Source organism: Nicotiana sylvestris, chromosome 9 (genome assembly GCF_000393655.2).
Source record: "Nicotiana sylvestris chromosome 9, ASM39365v2, whole genome shotgun sequence".
NCBI lineage: Eukaryota > Viridiplantae > Streptophyta > Magnoliopsida > Solanales > Solanaceae > Nicotiana > Nicotiana sylvestris.
The window spans coordinates 168,020,076-168,038,198 of NC_091065.1; the positions used below are offsets into that span (position 1 = coordinate 168,020,076).

Here is an 18,123-nt window from a genome sequence, read left to right on the forward strand (position 1 = left end):
ATTGTAATTACATTAGCGAAAAACATCCCAACGATTCTCTGTTCGAGTTTTGCTATGGAGCAATAATTAAATAGAAAAATATAAACATTTCTGTGTCGTGTACTTAGGGGCTGTTTGGTAGCTAGTTACAGGCTAAGTTATTCATGTATTAGGAGTAACATAATTAATACTAGCCTTAAGTTACTTTGAACAAAAGTCAGTATAATTAATGTTCTGTCTGGTTGCTTTTTCCATTGAGGGTATAAGTAATAAATGGATGAGTTATACAACAAATTTATATTTTATTTATGCAAGGTAGGATGTAGAAAACTAATACATATATTAGTAGTAATGGATTAAACAATCAAATGATAAAAAAACTCTCATATTTATTTTAAACATATTGTATAATCAAAATAAAATAAACATTTAACAAAGAATAATTTCTACATTACAATCCATAAATTACTAATTCACGCATTATTAATTCTTACATAATTAATTTCTTCATAATTAATTCATGCATAACAAAATCCTGGATAACTAAACCTTACTTAATTAATCCTTACATAACTAATTCATACATTACTAATACCTGCATTACTTTAAATAGAAACCAAACGACCCCTTAATCTATAAAAATAAAATATACACAAAACTACATATATTGCTTTTAACTTGTGCACCGATTAAAATAAAAGAATAAGAAATGGAGTTTGTTGTTTCTTTAGTATTTGTCGAAGATTATAGCAATTTTAGCTGTTCAATTATCTCCGGAAAAATCGCAAGTATCACATGAACTGATCGAACGAAATTTGGATCTAAAAACTGTGCTAATTAGTTCTTACCAGTTTAATGTAGGAACAATAATGAGAAGTAGGTCAATAAACCGAGTTATAACCTAACTTACTCAAGTGACCTGTTTTTGAACTAACCTTCGGTAGACTCCAATATTAGAGTCGATGGAGAGAAATTGAAACCGAAGAGAAGAAAACACTGCAATAGGAGAGAGAAAAGAGATATTTTTCTTTTTTCATTTTCTATTAAAGGAGCTGTGTTACAAGAGTCTATGTATATCTATTACATTGATTACTTTTGTTACAAATGTGGGCCGGGTCTCTAACCGTGAGCCAAGTAATATGTAAGTTAAAAGAGAAAACTACCCTAGCCCCTCAAAATTTTAATAGTCCATGTTTTGTCCTACATACAAAAAATGACCCTTCGGCCCAAACGTATTGCATATACTAGCCGAAAGGAATAAGTATGACAACATAAATGCCTGTAGCTCAGTGGTTAGAGTGCTTGTTTCCTAAGTTGAAGGTCGTAGGTTCGACCCTCACATGGTGTGATAGAGCAACCCTTTTTTGCCTTTTTAAAATTTTTATATAGTGATAATCTATTTTGTACATATTTAGTTATAATCTATTAAAATTTTGAGGGGCTATAGAGGTTAGTTTTCTCAAAGAAAGAGCAAACTTCATTTGTGGCCAGCCGCTAGAAACTAATATCAGTCGCTGACCACAAAATTGCAGTATGCATTTTAACAGTCTATTTTGTATATATTAACAGTCTATTTATATAGTGACAGTCTATTTTGTATATTTTTTGTATAGTAACAGTCTATTTTGTATATATTTTGTATAATGAGAGCTAATTGTATATAAGTTGTATAGTGATAGTCTATTTAGTATATTTTTATATAGTGATAATCTATTTTGTACATATATAGTGATAATTTATTAAAATTTTGAGGGTAGTTTTCTCAAAGAAGGAGCAAAATTCATTTGTGGCCAGCCGCTAGAAACTAATATCAGTCGCTGGCCACAAAATTGCAGTATGCATTTTTTTGCCCAAAACTAATTAAAAGGCTAGCCACCGACTCAACTATCACGCAAGCACAATCCCATCCTTCATCTAGAAACCACTCTTCTCCAATTCCAACCCAAGTTCCAAAATAGAAATATGAAATCTAAGATAAGAAGCAGGAATTTGAGATCTTCAATGTCGTCGTATTTTTTGCATAGTGATAGTCTATTTTGTATATTTTTTGTATAGTAACAATCTATTTATATAGTGACAGTCTATTTTGTATATTTTTTGTATAGTAACAGTCTATTTTGTATATATTTTGTATAATAAGAGCTAATTGTATATAAATTATATAGTGACAGTCTATTTAGTATATTTTTATATAGTGATAATCTATTTTGTACATATTTTGTATAATACAGTCTATTTAGTATATTTTTTGTATAATGACATTCTATTTTTGTATATATTTTGTATATTGACACTCTATTTGTATATAAATTGTATAGTGCCAGTCTATTTGTATATAAATTGTATAGTGACAATATATATATTATGTAGTGATTGATCACAATTAGTAAACACAATTGTGTAATTGAAATAATCGTCAAACAACACGTTACCTCATTAAAACTGAAATTAATTCACAGACAAGACAAATAAGCATAAATAAAGAAAAACAGAACACTTCATTGATTAAATACAATCTACTAAGCACATTAATTTCTTGGTTGCACCATTTTAACGTAACTGCATTACTTACATTAATCCTAAAGCCACGTAAACTAAAAAAACCCACCTGAAACAACAAATTATATGTCCGTCACACGTGCCACCTATATAAAAGCCACACCAGTTGTGCTTTTTTAAAGGACAAAAACTAGTGAGTGCCTCGTTGATCTCTATGTAGCCCATGCTCACCATTTCTCTTTTGAACTTTCTTGAGAATAACACCAAACAATACACACACAAAACAACAAAAAAAGTTAAAGAGAGAGAAACAATTCAATCTCTCGCTCTCTTTCTGTCTTTAAGCTTATCAGACCTCTGTCCATATCCAAGAACATCAATGGGCGAGGTTTGCTTAGCTCTTTACCCTTTTTTTTTTGTTTTTTTTGTTTGGAATTTCTAATTTTTTTGGGTTATAGGAAGAGAAGAAGAAACCAGAAGAAGTGATACAATTTATATAGTGACGGTGGTTAGCAATCTTCAAATTGAAACACGAAATTAAGCCCTCTATGGTTGGTGGTAAGAGGTCTGTTCTGTATTGGATATTTGCTAGCACATTGCAATTGGAGAATGAGCATCGTTTGGTCTTGATTTAGCAGTGATTTTGGAGTTCATGAGTTGTGCCAACGCTCCTGGCTTTACGTATATATAATACGACGACATTGAAGATCTCAAATTCCTGCTTCTTATCTTAGATTTCATATTTCTATTTTGGAACTTGGGTTGGAATTGGAGAAGAGTGATTTTTAGATGAAGGATGGGATTGTGCTTGCGTGATAGTTGAGTCGGTGGCTAGCCTTTTAATTAGTTTTGGGCTATAAAATGCATACTGCAATTTTGTGGCCAGCGACTGATATTAGTTTCTAGCGGCTGGCCACGAATGAAGTTTGCTCTAAATGATTTGGGTCTGAACCCAACGAGTAAATTGCACGGGGCGTCCTATTTGGTTGCCCCCATTTAATCTATACCCATTTTTTTAAAAACTTTTAATTTGTACCTACTTTTTAAATAACTTCAGACTCCTTTATCCTCTTCCTTCTCCTCCTTCGTTTTCTTCTTCTTCTTCTTCTTCTTCTTCTTCTTCTTCTTCTTACTTCTTCTTCTTCTTCTTCTTCTTCTTCTTTCTTCTGCTACTGTTGGTGCTGCTATGGAACTTCAGTTCATGGGATGATTGCCATAAATATGGTAATATTTTTTTCTTTTTTGGGCAAAGGACTAACATTCTCATATAGTGCGCATAGTCTTTTTAATCTTAATCTCCTTACCAGTGCCTTTTAATTTTCTTTTAGACAGTGATATCATGATTTCTTCTCTTTTTCTTCTATTTGAGTCAAAAAAATTACTGCAAATTCTGGAGTGATTTTATTAGCAGATTCGAACTATATTGGATTTTAGATCGATAAGCAATGTTAATTAAGCATGATTTTCTCGTCAGCAGCTTTGACCACATTGGATTTTAGATTGATAGGCTTAGTTGATTTAGCATCGCCAGTTCTAGAGCTGAAGTTCGCCAGTTACAAAACAACTTCAGCTCTAGAGCTGAAGTTCGCCAGTTACAAAACAAAAACTTCAGCTCTAGAGCTGAAGTTCACCAGTTACAAAACAAAGCTGAAGTTCGCCAGTTACAAAAACAAAAACTTTCGGGAGTTACAAAACAAAAACTTCAGCTCTAGAGTTGAAGTTCGCCAATTACAAAAATAAAAACTTCAGCACACTTGGTTCAGCACACTTGCTACTTCAGGCCCGTCTACTAGAATGCTGAAGTTTTGCGTGATTGTCTTTGCTACTTCAGTCCTGTATGCTGAAGTTATGCGAAAAAGCGGGTACGCTTGCAATTTTTTTGGCAAAGCGGACATAAGTTAAAACGTGGAATAAAAAACGAGTATAGATACAAATAACTAATCACAAGTTTATATATTAGTGGTTAGAAGTTCCTTTTTAGTGGGAAATTAAATGATAATTTGCAAAGATGAAGCTTAGTAAAACATTTCATCATATCGAGCAATACTCGTAATGTAAATATAAAAATAAAACATGTCAATCGAGCGCGTTTATGAATCATCACTTCATCGACAACATATTTGATAGTAAATTATGGATCAAATTTTGTATCTTGGTAATAATTTTTGTAGAAAAAGATAACGGTGATGTTCGAGCCAACTTGCGTGTTTCAATATTTCATTGGATACCTATTACGTCCCAGTATCACGTATAATCGATTTTTTTTTTGCTTAACAGTAGTGCTTAGTTAGATTTGTAAATATTGCTGATTATCAATACACATATTAATTACTTGAATGGAATACTTCGTGTATTTAACTTTTTAAAAGGGGTTGCATCTATGTTTAGTTCTCTACCTCAGATAAGTTTGTAAAATACAAAAGAAACATTTACATATATAATTATGTTTCTTTGCATAATTAATAACGAGTAAAGACGACCTAAGTGAATATTAATATTTTAATGATATTCAAAATGTGCACCGCAAATTGATTTACAACATTTTGACTGGTGAACAATTGCGTTTTGGTAATAGACATTTTTTGAAGATTAATACGGATAGTGTCATGCATTATATAGTTTAACTTGTTTTAATATCTTATTTTCAAGTTATTATTTCTTTCAATTGACTTAATAACATAAAAATTTGGGATTTTTACACAAATAAGTGGCTAAATTCATTATTTACTTTTCTAGCCAATATATATAAATTATATATAATTATTATATTTGCTGGTGGGAATGGCTATTTATGATACCAAATTAGTATCAAGTCGAGCAATTGAACAATGATTTGAAAATAAGAGAAGAGAATCAGAAGAAGAGAAATCAGATTTGTATTATGATAATTGCATAAGGTCTCTACTAAAATCACTCCACCTATACTAATTGATAATTGAAAAGAATTCAAAATAGCAAGTACATAAAGTGTGACTCTCTTAACTAACTTTCCCGTCAAACTGAAATGTGAAAGAAGAGGTCCAGCTGCCGTTTGAATTTGTCTAGTAAGTTGCCTAATCAGCTATCCACGTCACTTACATCTGATACCAAATTGGTAGATGGAACAGTGATTTGAAAATAAGAGAAGAAGAAGAAGAGGAGAGAAGAGAATCAGAAGAAAAAAAATTAAATTTATTTTATGATAATTGCATAAGGTCTGTATTACTTATACTAATTGACAATTGAAAGGAATTCAAAATAACAAGTGCATAAAGTGTGACTCTCTTAACTAACTTTTCCGCCAAACTGAAATGTAAAAGAAGAGGTCTAGCTGCCGTTTAAATTTGTCTACTCAGCTGCCTAATTAGCTATCCACGTCACTTGCATCTGCTATTTTATATCAATACCCCTCTGATGAGCAACACCCTTATCCTCGAAGGTGAAAGAAGGAAACCTGGTCTTCAAAGCAGAGACAACTTTCCATGTTGCATATGAACAATCTAGATACTTTTATTTGACCAAGCATTGGGAAACAACCTTGTTGCCCTTTTTTTAAGAGTCTTCTGGCAAGTATAGCTTCCGGGAATGGACATAAGGGATTGGAAAGATCAATGAAGAGTAGTTTATAGGCAACAGAGCCAACTCTTTCCACAATTGGATAAGGGCCAAGGTGGATTGCCTGTAGGGTTGTAGTTTAACTAAAACCCAATCGCCAATAGCAAACTGTTTATCAGTTCTATGAGCATTGGCCTGGCTTTGCATCCTCTGTTGTGCTCTAGCTAAATGAAACTTTTCTAGCTGCAATTTGAATTCCCTAAGCAAGGCAACTTCTTCAATAGAATCTAAGGAGGAATCACCGGGAAGATACGTCAGATGTAATGGAGGAGGATATCCATATAGCAACTCAAAAAGGGAAGTTTGAATGGAACTATTAGTGCTAGAATTATACCACCATTCTGCTAAGGGTAGGAAAGAGGACCAATCAGAGGGAGTGTCTCCGCAGATGCATCTTAGATAGGTCTCCAAACATCTAATCAGGACCTCTATTTGCCTATCAGTTTGAAGATGATTAGCAGTGGAAGCCTGCAATGTAACACCATGGACTGACATGAATACTTTCCCAAAAAAGCTGATGAAAATGGGATCCCTATCACTGGTGATTGTGGTAGGGAAGCCATGAAGCTTATAGATATGATCCAAGAATATAGGCACCAATGATTGTGCATAGCAAGGATGATTTAGGGCAATGAAATGACCATATTTAGTTAACTTATCCATAATGACCCAAATAACAGTTCTGCCCTTGGACTTGGGTAATCCTTCAATGAAATCCATATTAATATCAGTCCAAGGTAGGGAAGGAATAGGCAAGGGTTGAAAAAGGCCAGGATAAGCACTGGTGTCATATTTGTTCCTTTGTCAAACTGAACATTTATGTACAAAATTAGGGATATCATTCTGATCCCTTTCTAATAAAAGTTAGTTGGGACCTTTCTGGTAGTAGTATCAATACATGAGTGTCCTCCGGCTGGTGTAGAGTGCCATAAGGTCAAGATTTTGGTTCTCAAAATGTTGTGATTACCAATAACTAGCTTGCCCTTTCTCCTGAGTTGGTTATTAAGCTAAGTGTAATGTTTTAGGGGGTAGTCTGCAAGGTGCTGATAAGAGCTTGCAGCTCAAGATCAGTGTTCCAGCTGCCTTCAATTTCCTTCTATAAATTTTCATGTACTGCAGTTATCATTACGGTCATAAGCTCCGTACCTGGGACCCTAGATAGAGAATCAGCTGCCACATTTTCCTTGCCCTTTTTGTACTGAATTTCAAAGTCAAATGGCAGAAGTTTGGCAAGCCATCTGATTTGAGAATCAATATGCGGCTTCTGCTCCAGGAGATACTTAAGAGATTTTTGATCAGTCCCTGCAATAAAATGTTATCCTAGGAGATAGTGTGACCACTTAGTCACTAAAAAGACTAAGGCCAACAACTCCCTTTCATAAACTGAGAGAATAGTGCGCCTAGGAGCAAGTTATTTACTGATAAAGGCAATTGGGTGATCATTCTGCATAAGGATAGCCCCAATACCTGTACCACGGGCATCTGTATCTACTATAAATGGAATGCTATAGTCAGGTAAAGCCAAGACAGGAGCAGAAGTGAGAGCAATGTTCAGTTCCTTGAAAGCCTGGTCTGCAGCTTCAGACCAATGGAAATTATCCTTTTTGAGCAGCTCAGTCAAGGGTCTACTGATGAGTCCATAACTTTTAATAAACTTCATGTAGTAGCCAGCCAATCCAAGGAAACCTCTCAATTATTTAACACTGGTAGGAGTAGGCCATTGCTGCAATGCACCAATCTTTTTAAGATAAGTGGAAACACATTCAACAGAGATGAAATGGCCTAAGTATTCCACTCTAGAAACTCCAAAAGTACACTTGGACTATCTGGCCAACAAGCTGTGTTGTACCATGGTACCAAAGACCTGCTGGAGATACATAACATGATCTTGCAAGTTAGAATATCATCAAAGAACACCAGGACAAATCTCTTTAAGAAATGCTGAAATAGGTGATTTATTAAGCATTGGAAGGTCGAGTAAGCATTGGTTAGCCCAAAAGGCATTACCAAGTATTCATAGTGACCCATGTGTGTTTTCAAAGTTGTTTTTAGAATGTCCTCCTTTACCATTCTAATCTAATGATAGCTAGACCTCAAGTCTATTTTAGAGAAAATTATTGCACTTGCCAATTCATCTAGTAAGTCATCTATGATTGGTATAGGAAATTTGTCCTTGATAGTATGCTGATTCAATTCCTTGTAATCTACACATAGCCTCCAGGATTCATCTTTTTTGCCTACAAGGACCACAGGGGAAGAAAAGGGATTGCTGCTGTATTGAATGATCCCTTGTTGTAGCATTTCTTGAACACGCTTTTCTATAATATTTTTTTTCATGGATGAATGCCTGTAGGGCTTGATGTTAACATATTTAGATTTTGGTTGCAAGGGTATCTAATGATCAAATGGACTCCTGATAAGAGGTAGTGAAGTAGGTTCAACAAAGATCTGGGAGTACCTTCTAAGTAGGTGCTCGTGAGGAGCTGGAATACTATGCTCGTTAGCCAAATGAAGAGCATTAAGTTGAGTTTTGTTTGTTGATGTAGGCTAAGCTGTGACCACATGTAACATGAAGAGTTGGACCTCCTCACTTTTCAGTTTACTTATTCCTTTAGAACTGAGCACCTTATATTCATCAGTGACACCTTTCAATAAATGGAACTTGCCTGGGTAGTTGAATGTCATAGTGAGCTTAGAATAATCCATAGTGACAGGCCCCAAGGTGTTCATCCATAAAGAACCCAACCAAGTCATACTTACCTACTAGAAACACAATCAAATCAGAATTGAAGGTAGTACCCTGCTGGACCAATTCAAAGTTCCTCACCACTCCCGAAGTAGCTTCCAAAGTATTGTTTCCCAGGCTCACATATCCTACCTTAGTAGGGTGAATTGTGCATCCCAATCTCTTAGGAAACTTTTCATCAATGAAGTTGTGGGTGCTTCCACCATCCAATAAAATTTGAATTAGTCGCCTATCACTGTATCCAGTCACATAGATGGTCTGAGCGTCCTGTAACCCATTAAGAGCACACAAGGAAATCATATGAGTGTCACCTTCAGAGTTGAATCATCCTTCTTTAGGTGAATCATACTCAGATTTAGACAAGTCTTCCTCCACCAGTTCTTCCTCAAGGAATTCTAAATCTATAACAAACATTTGCTTGGAAAGGTTACATTTATAACCTGGAGTATACTTTTCATCACAAAAATAGCAAAGGCCTTTAGCTCTCCTAGGTTGCATCTCAGCAGGAGATATGGTTCTTATAGTTCTAGGAATGTTGGTAGTGTTTGATGCTAGTAAGGCTAATTTGGGCATAGGTGTTGGAATAAGGTAGCTAGGTTTATGTGGAGGTGGTACATAGGTTGGTTTCTTCATAGGCAAAGGAAAGCCAGTTGAGGAATAGTGTTTGTGAGCTTTGGCATTAGCTGCTAAGGTTGACTCAAACAATCTAGATAACCTATAAGTTTTAGAGAGTGTTTGAGGTTCATGCATATTCACAGGATTCACCAATTCTTCCTTTAAACCTCCTAGAAAGCAGGAAATAGCTTGACTAACAGATAGATCACATTAGGGGTATGCATTCGATTTATCGATTCGATTTTGACCCTCATCGATAATTACTTATCGATTATCGATTTGTACATATGCTTATCGTTATCGTTTCAATAAGGTTTCGATTTTTTCGATTTCGATTTATTGATTTTTGGGGCTTATCGATTCGGTTATCGATTACACCAATAAGAAAATTTGCGGAATTCTACGGAAAGTATATTGCTATAAACACGCCTAACTAATATGGACAAAAAGAAGCTAAAATAAGACGAACACCGTTTATAACATAAAACTTATGTCAACAAGAACATGCAACGAAACTAAAGTAAGGTATCAAATGTATTCCACTAACACTCCAACGGTATAAAAAAATAAAAATACATCATTACGGCTAATTCTATTTTCCATTAATTTGAACTTCATTCCCTTGAGATTTAAATATGATCATTCCTTAAATGTGGTAGATGAAATAATAGGGTTAGGGACTTAGGGTAAAGGAAAGGGTATTATAGAATAAGGGTAAAAAAAAATTTAGTATATCTTATCGATTTATCGATAAACCGATAACCGAAGAGGACAAAATCGAAATCGAAATCGATAACTCGATAAGAAAAATTTCGAAATCAAAATCGAAATCGATAAATCGATAAACTGATATCAATAAACCGATAATAAATAAGCGATTCGATTTATCGATAAACCGATTCGAATGCACACCCCTAGATCACATGAGCAAGTAATCGTGCAAAAGCAAGTTGGAATTCCCTCACAGATCCAATTTGCTTTAACTGTTTTAGTTCTAACATTGGATTTGCAAATTCTTCACTGAATGTTTCCACTAAAGCAACCAAATATTCCTCCCAATTAGGTGAAATTACCGAGTCTCTACATTTGTGATATGATTGGTACTAAACTAATGCCTCATCATCAAAATTCATTGCAACCAAGTCGACCTTTAGGTTATTAGGTGTATTATCAACAGTAAAGTATTGTTCACTCTATACAACTATGTTTTTAGATTTTTTCCATTGAATCGAGAAAATAACATATTATTTTCATGACCATTGAAATTAGTGCAGTAAGGGTTAGGACCTAAGGTACCTTGTCTCATTTGAGCTCCCTGATCTCTGTTATTGGAAGTTGGTGCATTCTCTCGAGGTTGTTGCAGTAACTGCACTCCATCAATGGAGCTTTTGAGTGCTGACCATCTGAATCATCTCTATGTGCCTGCGATCCATGTAATCCCTTAAATCCTGTGTTTTTTGATCAATTATAGCTCGCAAATCCACCTGTTGTGCTGCCAGGACTTCATTCAGCTCTTGTACATCAAATATTGGATTCTTACTGACAACATCTACTACTTTGCGAGGACCCATTGCTTACGCAAGCTCTAATACCAATTGATACCAAATTGGTATCAAGTCGAGCAATGGAACAGTGATTTAAAAATAAGAGAAGAAGAAAGAAGAGCATCAGAAGAAGAGAAATCAGATTTGTATTATGATAACTGCATAAGGTCTCTATTACAATCACCCTACTTATACTAATTGAAAATTAAAAGGAATTCAAAATAACAAGTGCATAAAATGTGACTCTCTTAACTAACTTTCCCGCCAAACTGAAATGTGAAAGAAGAGGTCTATATGCCGTTTGAATTGTCGAGCCAACTGCCTAATAAGCCATCCACGTTACTTGCAGTTGTTATTTGTGTATCAATTTATGTTAATTCTGTAAGTACGTAATTTTTGACTCATCACGTTTTTGAGTTATTTTTAGTGTTTAAAATATTTATTTAACTTAATTTTAATTTTTATGGAGTTTTAGTCAATTTTTTACTTCAAATTACAATTTAAAAATACAAAAAATATTTCATCTTTAGTTTAAGGTCAAGTAGTATATTTATATTTATAGTATTTTACCATGACTTTAGCCTATTTTCTCTACTTTTTACTTTATTATAAAATTTGAAAATACAAAAATAGTTTTAATTTTAATATTTAATTTTATTTTAGTAGTTTATTTTAATTAATTTAGAGTGATTTTTATATTTTTATAAATACATTATATTATTTTAGTCTTCTTAACACAAATTTAAACCCAACAAGAAATGGGCCCAACCCAATTTTCCTAAATCCAAGCCCAAATCTCCCCTACATCTTCTCATTCTTGAAGGGGAGGGACGGAAAAAGAAAAGAAAAAGGAAAAAAGGACATGAAAGACGGAAAAAAAGGAAAAAAAATGAAAAGCAAAGAACGCCCAGCGACGGAGGGTGGAGATCCCCTCCAGTGATAATTTGTCCATTATTGCTCAATACACTTACTGATTTGTGCCATGTGTCTACCCAATCAATTCATGACTAAGATTAAATAGGTCACTAAACAACTAAAAATAGTAATGCAATTTCATATAAATAAAATAACAAAAAGTTTAATGCTAACGGTGTCAGTCTAGTTTCACCTTACACTTTTCTCTCACTCAATACAACATGCAGGCCCCACCATGATGTCATAACTAGTAAAATGATCTCCATAAAATAAGTGTAAGAAAAGTAAAAAAAAATTAAAGTGGCAGGAATTCATCTTACCAGTTATTTAACCGCCAAAAAACAGTCCATCATCTCATTCCTTTTATAAAAGATTATGAATAAGAAATCAAAGATCTGCATTTATCTTTCTAACTAATTATATATTGTAGATTTATAAGAATATTGCTTTCTATTCTTTTCCTAAGAAACCAAAAGCGCCATTGTTATTAAGATCAACTTCGTAGCAGTTGAAGAATTTTTGAAAGACAAGGTTCTACTCTTTTTTTTTACTAGACTTATTTAGTCTTATTAAATTTGATTAGTTAAGGTACTGTACTTATTTTATATTCTTTGGAAGATGCATTACATCTGTTCTAGTATAATATTTTTTCCTTTACATATTAGAATTCAAATGCAACAAGTTTAAATAATTTTTTTAAATAAATTTATAACAAGTTTATATATTTCTAGTTAAACTATTCAAAACTTAATGATATTTCTATGTTTTGTATTCTTTTTCTTTTGAAGTATAATGGACAATTGTGGAGAAAGCAAGTGTGAAGCTACTGCCGAAGAAGTTTTAAAAATAATTTTCAAGGGTCAATAGATCGTGAGCCTGCACTTGGTCTTGAGTTTGACGATGATGAGAGTGCATTTAATTATTACAATGAGTATGCAAGAAGGATTGGATTTAGTGTTCGCAAAGAGTACGTGAACATAAATAAGAAATTGGGTTATGTAACATCACAAAAGCTTACATGTTTCAAGGAGGGTTTCCGTGGAGATGATAAACGAAAATATCAAGCTAAAAATCCACAAAAAGAGACTAGAACAAGATGTCAAGCTCATATTGTTGTTACTCGCGAATCTGTTAGAAAGTACCATATTACTAAGGTTGAGTTAGAACATAACCATCCTCTCGTTTCATCGACAATGATTCACATGTTGCCATCACACAGAAATTTGAACGACGTACAAACTCATGAAATCGATTTGGCGGAGGATGCTGGATTATTTTCTAAAGGAACTTTTGATTTTATGAGTCTTCAAGCTGGTGGCCGAGCAAATTTGGGCTATACTAAGTTAAATCATAAGAACTACCTTCGAACCAAAAGGCAAAAAGCTATGGGACAAGGAGAAGCAGGCAAATTACTTGTTCAAATTGCCTAATAATTTTTTATTTAGTCTTTGGAATGTGATTTTCTCATATTAAAAATAGCACATACATACTTATTTTTGGTATTTTCTTCCGGGAGTACTATTAGAATATTTTGAGAAAAAAAGAGTTGAAGATCCATCTTTCTTTTTTGCGGTACAGTTGGATGTTAATGATATGATCACAAACATATTTTGGGCAGATTCTAAGATGATAATAGATTATGAGATTTTTGGAGATGTGCTTTCATTTGATAGTACGTACCAGACAAATAAAGAGCATAGACCTTTGGATAGTTTCGTTGGATTTAATAACCATAGAAAAATGATTATTTTTGGAGGTGCACTAATGTATGATGAGATTTCAGAATCTTTTCAGTGGTTGTTCGAAACATTTCTTAGAGCAATGTCTGGAAAAACACAAAAAACTCTTTTTACAGATCAACATGCTGCTATGAGTAAGGCCATCTCATTCGCCATGCCTGTAGTTCATCATAGGTTGTGTGTTTGGCACATGGAACAAAATGCTGCAAAACACCTCAATCAAGTTTAGAAAAGTACGCTTCTTTCCGTGGTGATTTTAGAAAATGCATTTACGAGTATAAGGATGAAGGAGAATTTATAAATGCTTGGACTGCTATGCTTGATGAATATAATCTTCATGAAAATGAATGGTTTCAAGGAATATATGCTTTGAGAGAAAAATTATTTGCAACATATAGAAAGCAAACCTTTTCCGGTGGCATGAATAGCACACAATTAAGTGAGAGTTTGAATAGTGAATTAAAGGATTATTTGCAGTCTGATTATAATTTGGTACAGTTTTTTAAACATTATGATAGAGCAATTGAGGACAAAAGATATAATGAGCTGCAAGATATATGTGATGCATCACAACGGTTGCCAGTATTAAAAGCAAAGGTGCTAATTTTGTTTCATGCTAGAGAGGTATATACACCAAATATGTTTTCGAAGTTTCAAGATGAATATATGAAGTCTTTAATAATTAAAGAGAATGGATGTGAGGAAAATAACTTTCCCATCATGTATAAGGTTAGCAAGTATGGGCACACTCGAGAGCATATTGTCAAGGTGACAGAGGCAGATCATATATCTTGTACTTGAATGAAGTATGAGTCTATGGGTATACTTTGTTGTCATATAATAAGAATTCTTGATGTGATAAGAGAAGTGGATAAAATTCTATATGAGTATATTTTGAAAAGATGGACAAAAACTGCAAAAGCCGTAAATATTAAAGAAATTGATGGGCAAGATATAGAGATCAAGGATTCAAAGCTAATCGTTGTAAATCGTTATAGAATCATTTGTCCTATATTTGTTAGAATGACAGCTAAAGCATCTGAAACAGATGAAGGCTATAAGCTAGCGGCAACATGTGCAAATGAGTTAAGTGCAAGATTGAAACAAATTATGGAGGTGACATCTCCATCTCTCCATACTACTGGTTTAAGGAGAGATTTACCAGAAGAAAATAATGACAGAGATCTCCTCTCACGAGCCAAAAGTTTTAAAAAGAAAGATAACACAAAACATCTGAAAAAGAGGATCAAAACTTCTCTTGAAGCGAACTCAAAGAGTAAGAAAGCTCGAGGAAAGAAGTCAGATTCTATTAATCAAGATGGATCTACAGTTAATGATAGAACTAAAATTGATTAACGAAATTGTATCAACCAGGTATATTATATTTTATTTCAGTTCATAATTCGAATATTTGATATTTACCAACTATTATAATGTTACACAATTATAATATTTCTTATATTTATTCGTAGGATTCAACAAGAGATGAAAACTTTTTTTACAATTCTAATTTAAGTGCCTCTCAAAGTATGGCCTGTGCCAACTTATCCCAGCACTCCAAGTTTTCAAGGAGGGTTTCCGTGGAGATGATAAACGAAAATATCAAGCCAAAAATTTACGAAAAGAGACTAGAACAGGATGTCAAGCTCATATTGTTGTTACTCGCCAATCTGTTGGAAAGTACCATATTATTAAGGTTGAGTTAGAACATAACCATCCTCTCGTTCCACCGACAATGATTCACATGTTGCCATCTCACATAAATTTAAACGACGTACAAACTCATGAAATCGATTTGGCGGAGGATGCTGGATTATTTTTTAAATGAACTTTTGATTTTATGAGTCTTCAAGCTGGTGGCCAAGCAAATTTGGGCTATACTAAGTTAGATCATAAGAACTACCTTCGAACCAAAAGGCAAAAAGCTATGGGACAAGGAGAAGCAGGTAAATTACTTGATCAAATTGCCTAATAATTTTTTATTTAGTCTTTGGAATGTGATTTTCTCATATTAAAAATAGCACATACATACTTGTTTTTGGTATTTTCTTCCAGGAGTACTATTAGAATATTTTGAGAAAAAAAGAGTTGAAGATCCATCTTTCTTTTTTGCGGTACAGTTGGATGTTAATGATATGATCACGAACATATTTTGGGCAGATTCTAAGTTGATAACAGATTATGAGATTTTTGGAGATGTGATTTCATTTGATACTACGTACCAGACAAATAAAGAGCATAGACCTTTGGATAGTTTCGTTGGATTTAATAACCATAGAAAAATTATTATTTTTGGAGGTGCACTGATGTATGATGAGATTTCAGAATTTTTCAGTGGTTGTTCGAAACATTTCTTAGAGCAATGTCTGGAAAAACACCAAAAACTCTTTTTACAGATCAACATGCTGCTATGAGTAAGGCCATCTCATTCGCCATGCCTGTAGTTCATCATAGGTTGTGTGTTTGGCACATGGAACAAAATGCTGCAAAACACCTCAATCAAGTTTAGAAAAGGTACGCTTCTTTCCGTGGTGATTTTAGAAAATGCATTTACGAGTATAAGGATGAAGGAGAATTTATAAATGCTTGGACTGCTATGCTTGATGAATATAATCTTCATGAAAATGAATGGTTGCAAGGAATATATGCTTTGAGAGAAAAATTATTTGCAACATATAGAAAGCAAACCTTTTCCGGTGGCATGAGTAGCACACAATTAAATGAGAGTTTGAATAGTGAATTAAAGAATTATTTGCAGTCTGATTATAATTTGGTACAGTTTTTTAAGCATTATAATAGAGCAATTGAGGACAAAAGATATAATGAGCTGCAAGATACATGTGATGCATCACAACGGTTGCCAGTATTAAAAGCAAAGGTGCCAATTTTGTTTCATGCTAGAGAGGTATATACACCAAATATTTTTTCGAAGTTTCAAGATGAATATATGAAATCTTTAATAATTAAAGAGAATGGATGTGAGGAAAATAACTTTCCCATCATGTATAAGGTTAGCAAGTATGGGCACACTCGAGAGCATATTGTCATGGTGACAGAGGCAGATCATATATCTTGTACTTGCATGAAGTTTGAGTCTATGGGTAAAATTTGTTGCCATACAATAAAAATTCTTGATGTGATAAGAGGAGTGAATAAAATTCCAGATGAGTATATTTTGAAAAGATGGACAAAAACTGCAAAAACCGTAAATATTAAAGAAATTGATGGGCAAGATATACAGATCAAAGATTCACGTTGTGAATCATTATAGAATCCTTTGTCCTATATTTGTTAGAATGACAGCTAAAGCTTCTGAAACAGATGAAGGCTATAAGCTAGCAGCAACATGTGTAAATGAGTTAAGTGCAAGATTGAAACAAATTATGGAGGTGACAGCTCCATCTCTCCATACTACTAGTTCAACGAGAGATTTGCCAGAAGAAAATAATGACAGAGATCTCCTCTCACGAGCCAAAAGTTTTAAAAAGAAAGATAACACAAAACGTTTGAAAAAGAGGATCAAAACTTCTCTTGAAGCGAACTCAAAGAGTAAGAAAGCTCGAGGAAAGAAGTCAGATTCTATTAATCAAGATGGATCTACAGTTAATGATAGAACTAAAATTGATTAACGAAATTGTATCAACCAGGTATATCATATTTTATTTCAGTTCATAATTCGAATATTTGATATTGACCAACTGTTATAATGTTACACAATTATAATATTTCTTATATTTATTCGTAGGATTCAACAAGAGATGAGAACTTTTTTTACAATTCTAATTTAAATGCCTCTCAAAGTATGGCCTGTGCCAACTTATCCCAGCATTCCGAGTTTTCACTTTCGACGGCATCTTATAGCTTTACTCAAATGCTAACGGTAATATTAACACACTTTTTTTTTGGTAATTTTTTTTATCAAAGATATATATATATATAATTGACTTAGTTTATATTATTGGTGTTGGAACTTTCTTATTTTGATGCTCTTGCACATACACAAAATTCTTGTTCTCTTCCTCATGATCATGTTTATATTAAAAGAAGCTTTTATATTTATTTTTAACACAGTATTATTTTATTGACGTATATAATTTATCATTATTTGGCAGGCAAGCTTTTTCGAGAGTCAAGGGGCACAAGAGTTTCGTGATAATAATTTACTGTGATCTATGTTAATTTTATTTCTAATTGATTTTTATTATTTTATTTAAGAAACTGGACATATTATTTAAGTACTTCCATAGCTTCTTTGGACTTTAGAAGTAATTGGATAATTATAAAAGGTTGTTTATTGCATTTTAACAACTTCAGTTAAATCTATTATTCAAATGCTTTTGTGTCAACATGAAAGAGATAATTTTTTATTGTGTTATTTGTCAAGTCTCTTTTAAGAAGAATAAAATAAATAGAAAAGGCCAATTCCAAAAGTTAAGAAATCACTTGTAGCAGTTAAAATGGATTCGGAAACATCATTTTACTAGTTATGACA

The 18,123-nt window shown here is 33.4% G+C and overlaps 3 protein-coding genes across 3 annotated transcripts; all 3 read left to right on the forward strand.

The window, feature by feature from the left end:
* Positions 1-11,271: 11,271 nt before the first annotated feature.
* Positions 11,272-14,432, forward strand: LOC104214012 (protein FAR1-RELATED SEQUENCE 5-like). The gene is made up of 4 exons (XM_009763605.2): positions 11,272-11,362; positions 12,751-13,296; positions 13,511-13,805; positions 13,892-14,432. Exons 1-4 carry the CDS (start codon positions 11,272-11,274, stop codon positions 14,430-14,432), a joined length of 1,473 nt encoding a protein of 490 aa, XP_009761907.2.
* A 15-nt stretch (positions 14,433-14,447) lies between these two features.
* Positions 14,448-14,987, forward strand: LOC138878563 (protein FAR1-RELATED SEQUENCE 1-like). Its single transcript, XM_070158252.1, has one exon. The coding sequence runs from the start codon at positions 14,448-14,450 to the stop codon at positions 14,985-14,987; it is 540 nt and encodes a 179-aa protein (XP_070014353.1).
* Positions 14,988-15,558: 571 nt separating this feature from the next.
* On the forward strand, positions 15,559-16,902 carry LOC138878564 (protein FAR1-RELATED SEQUENCE 5-like). Its single transcript, XM_070158253.1, has 4 exons — positions 15,559-15,577; positions 15,687-15,829; positions 15,967-16,085; positions 16,173-16,902. Exons 1-4 carry the CDS (start codon positions 15,559-15,561, stop codon positions 16,900-16,902), a joined length of 1,011 nt encoding a protein of 336 aa, XP_070014354.1.
* Positions 16,903-18,123: the final 1,221 nt, after the last annotated feature.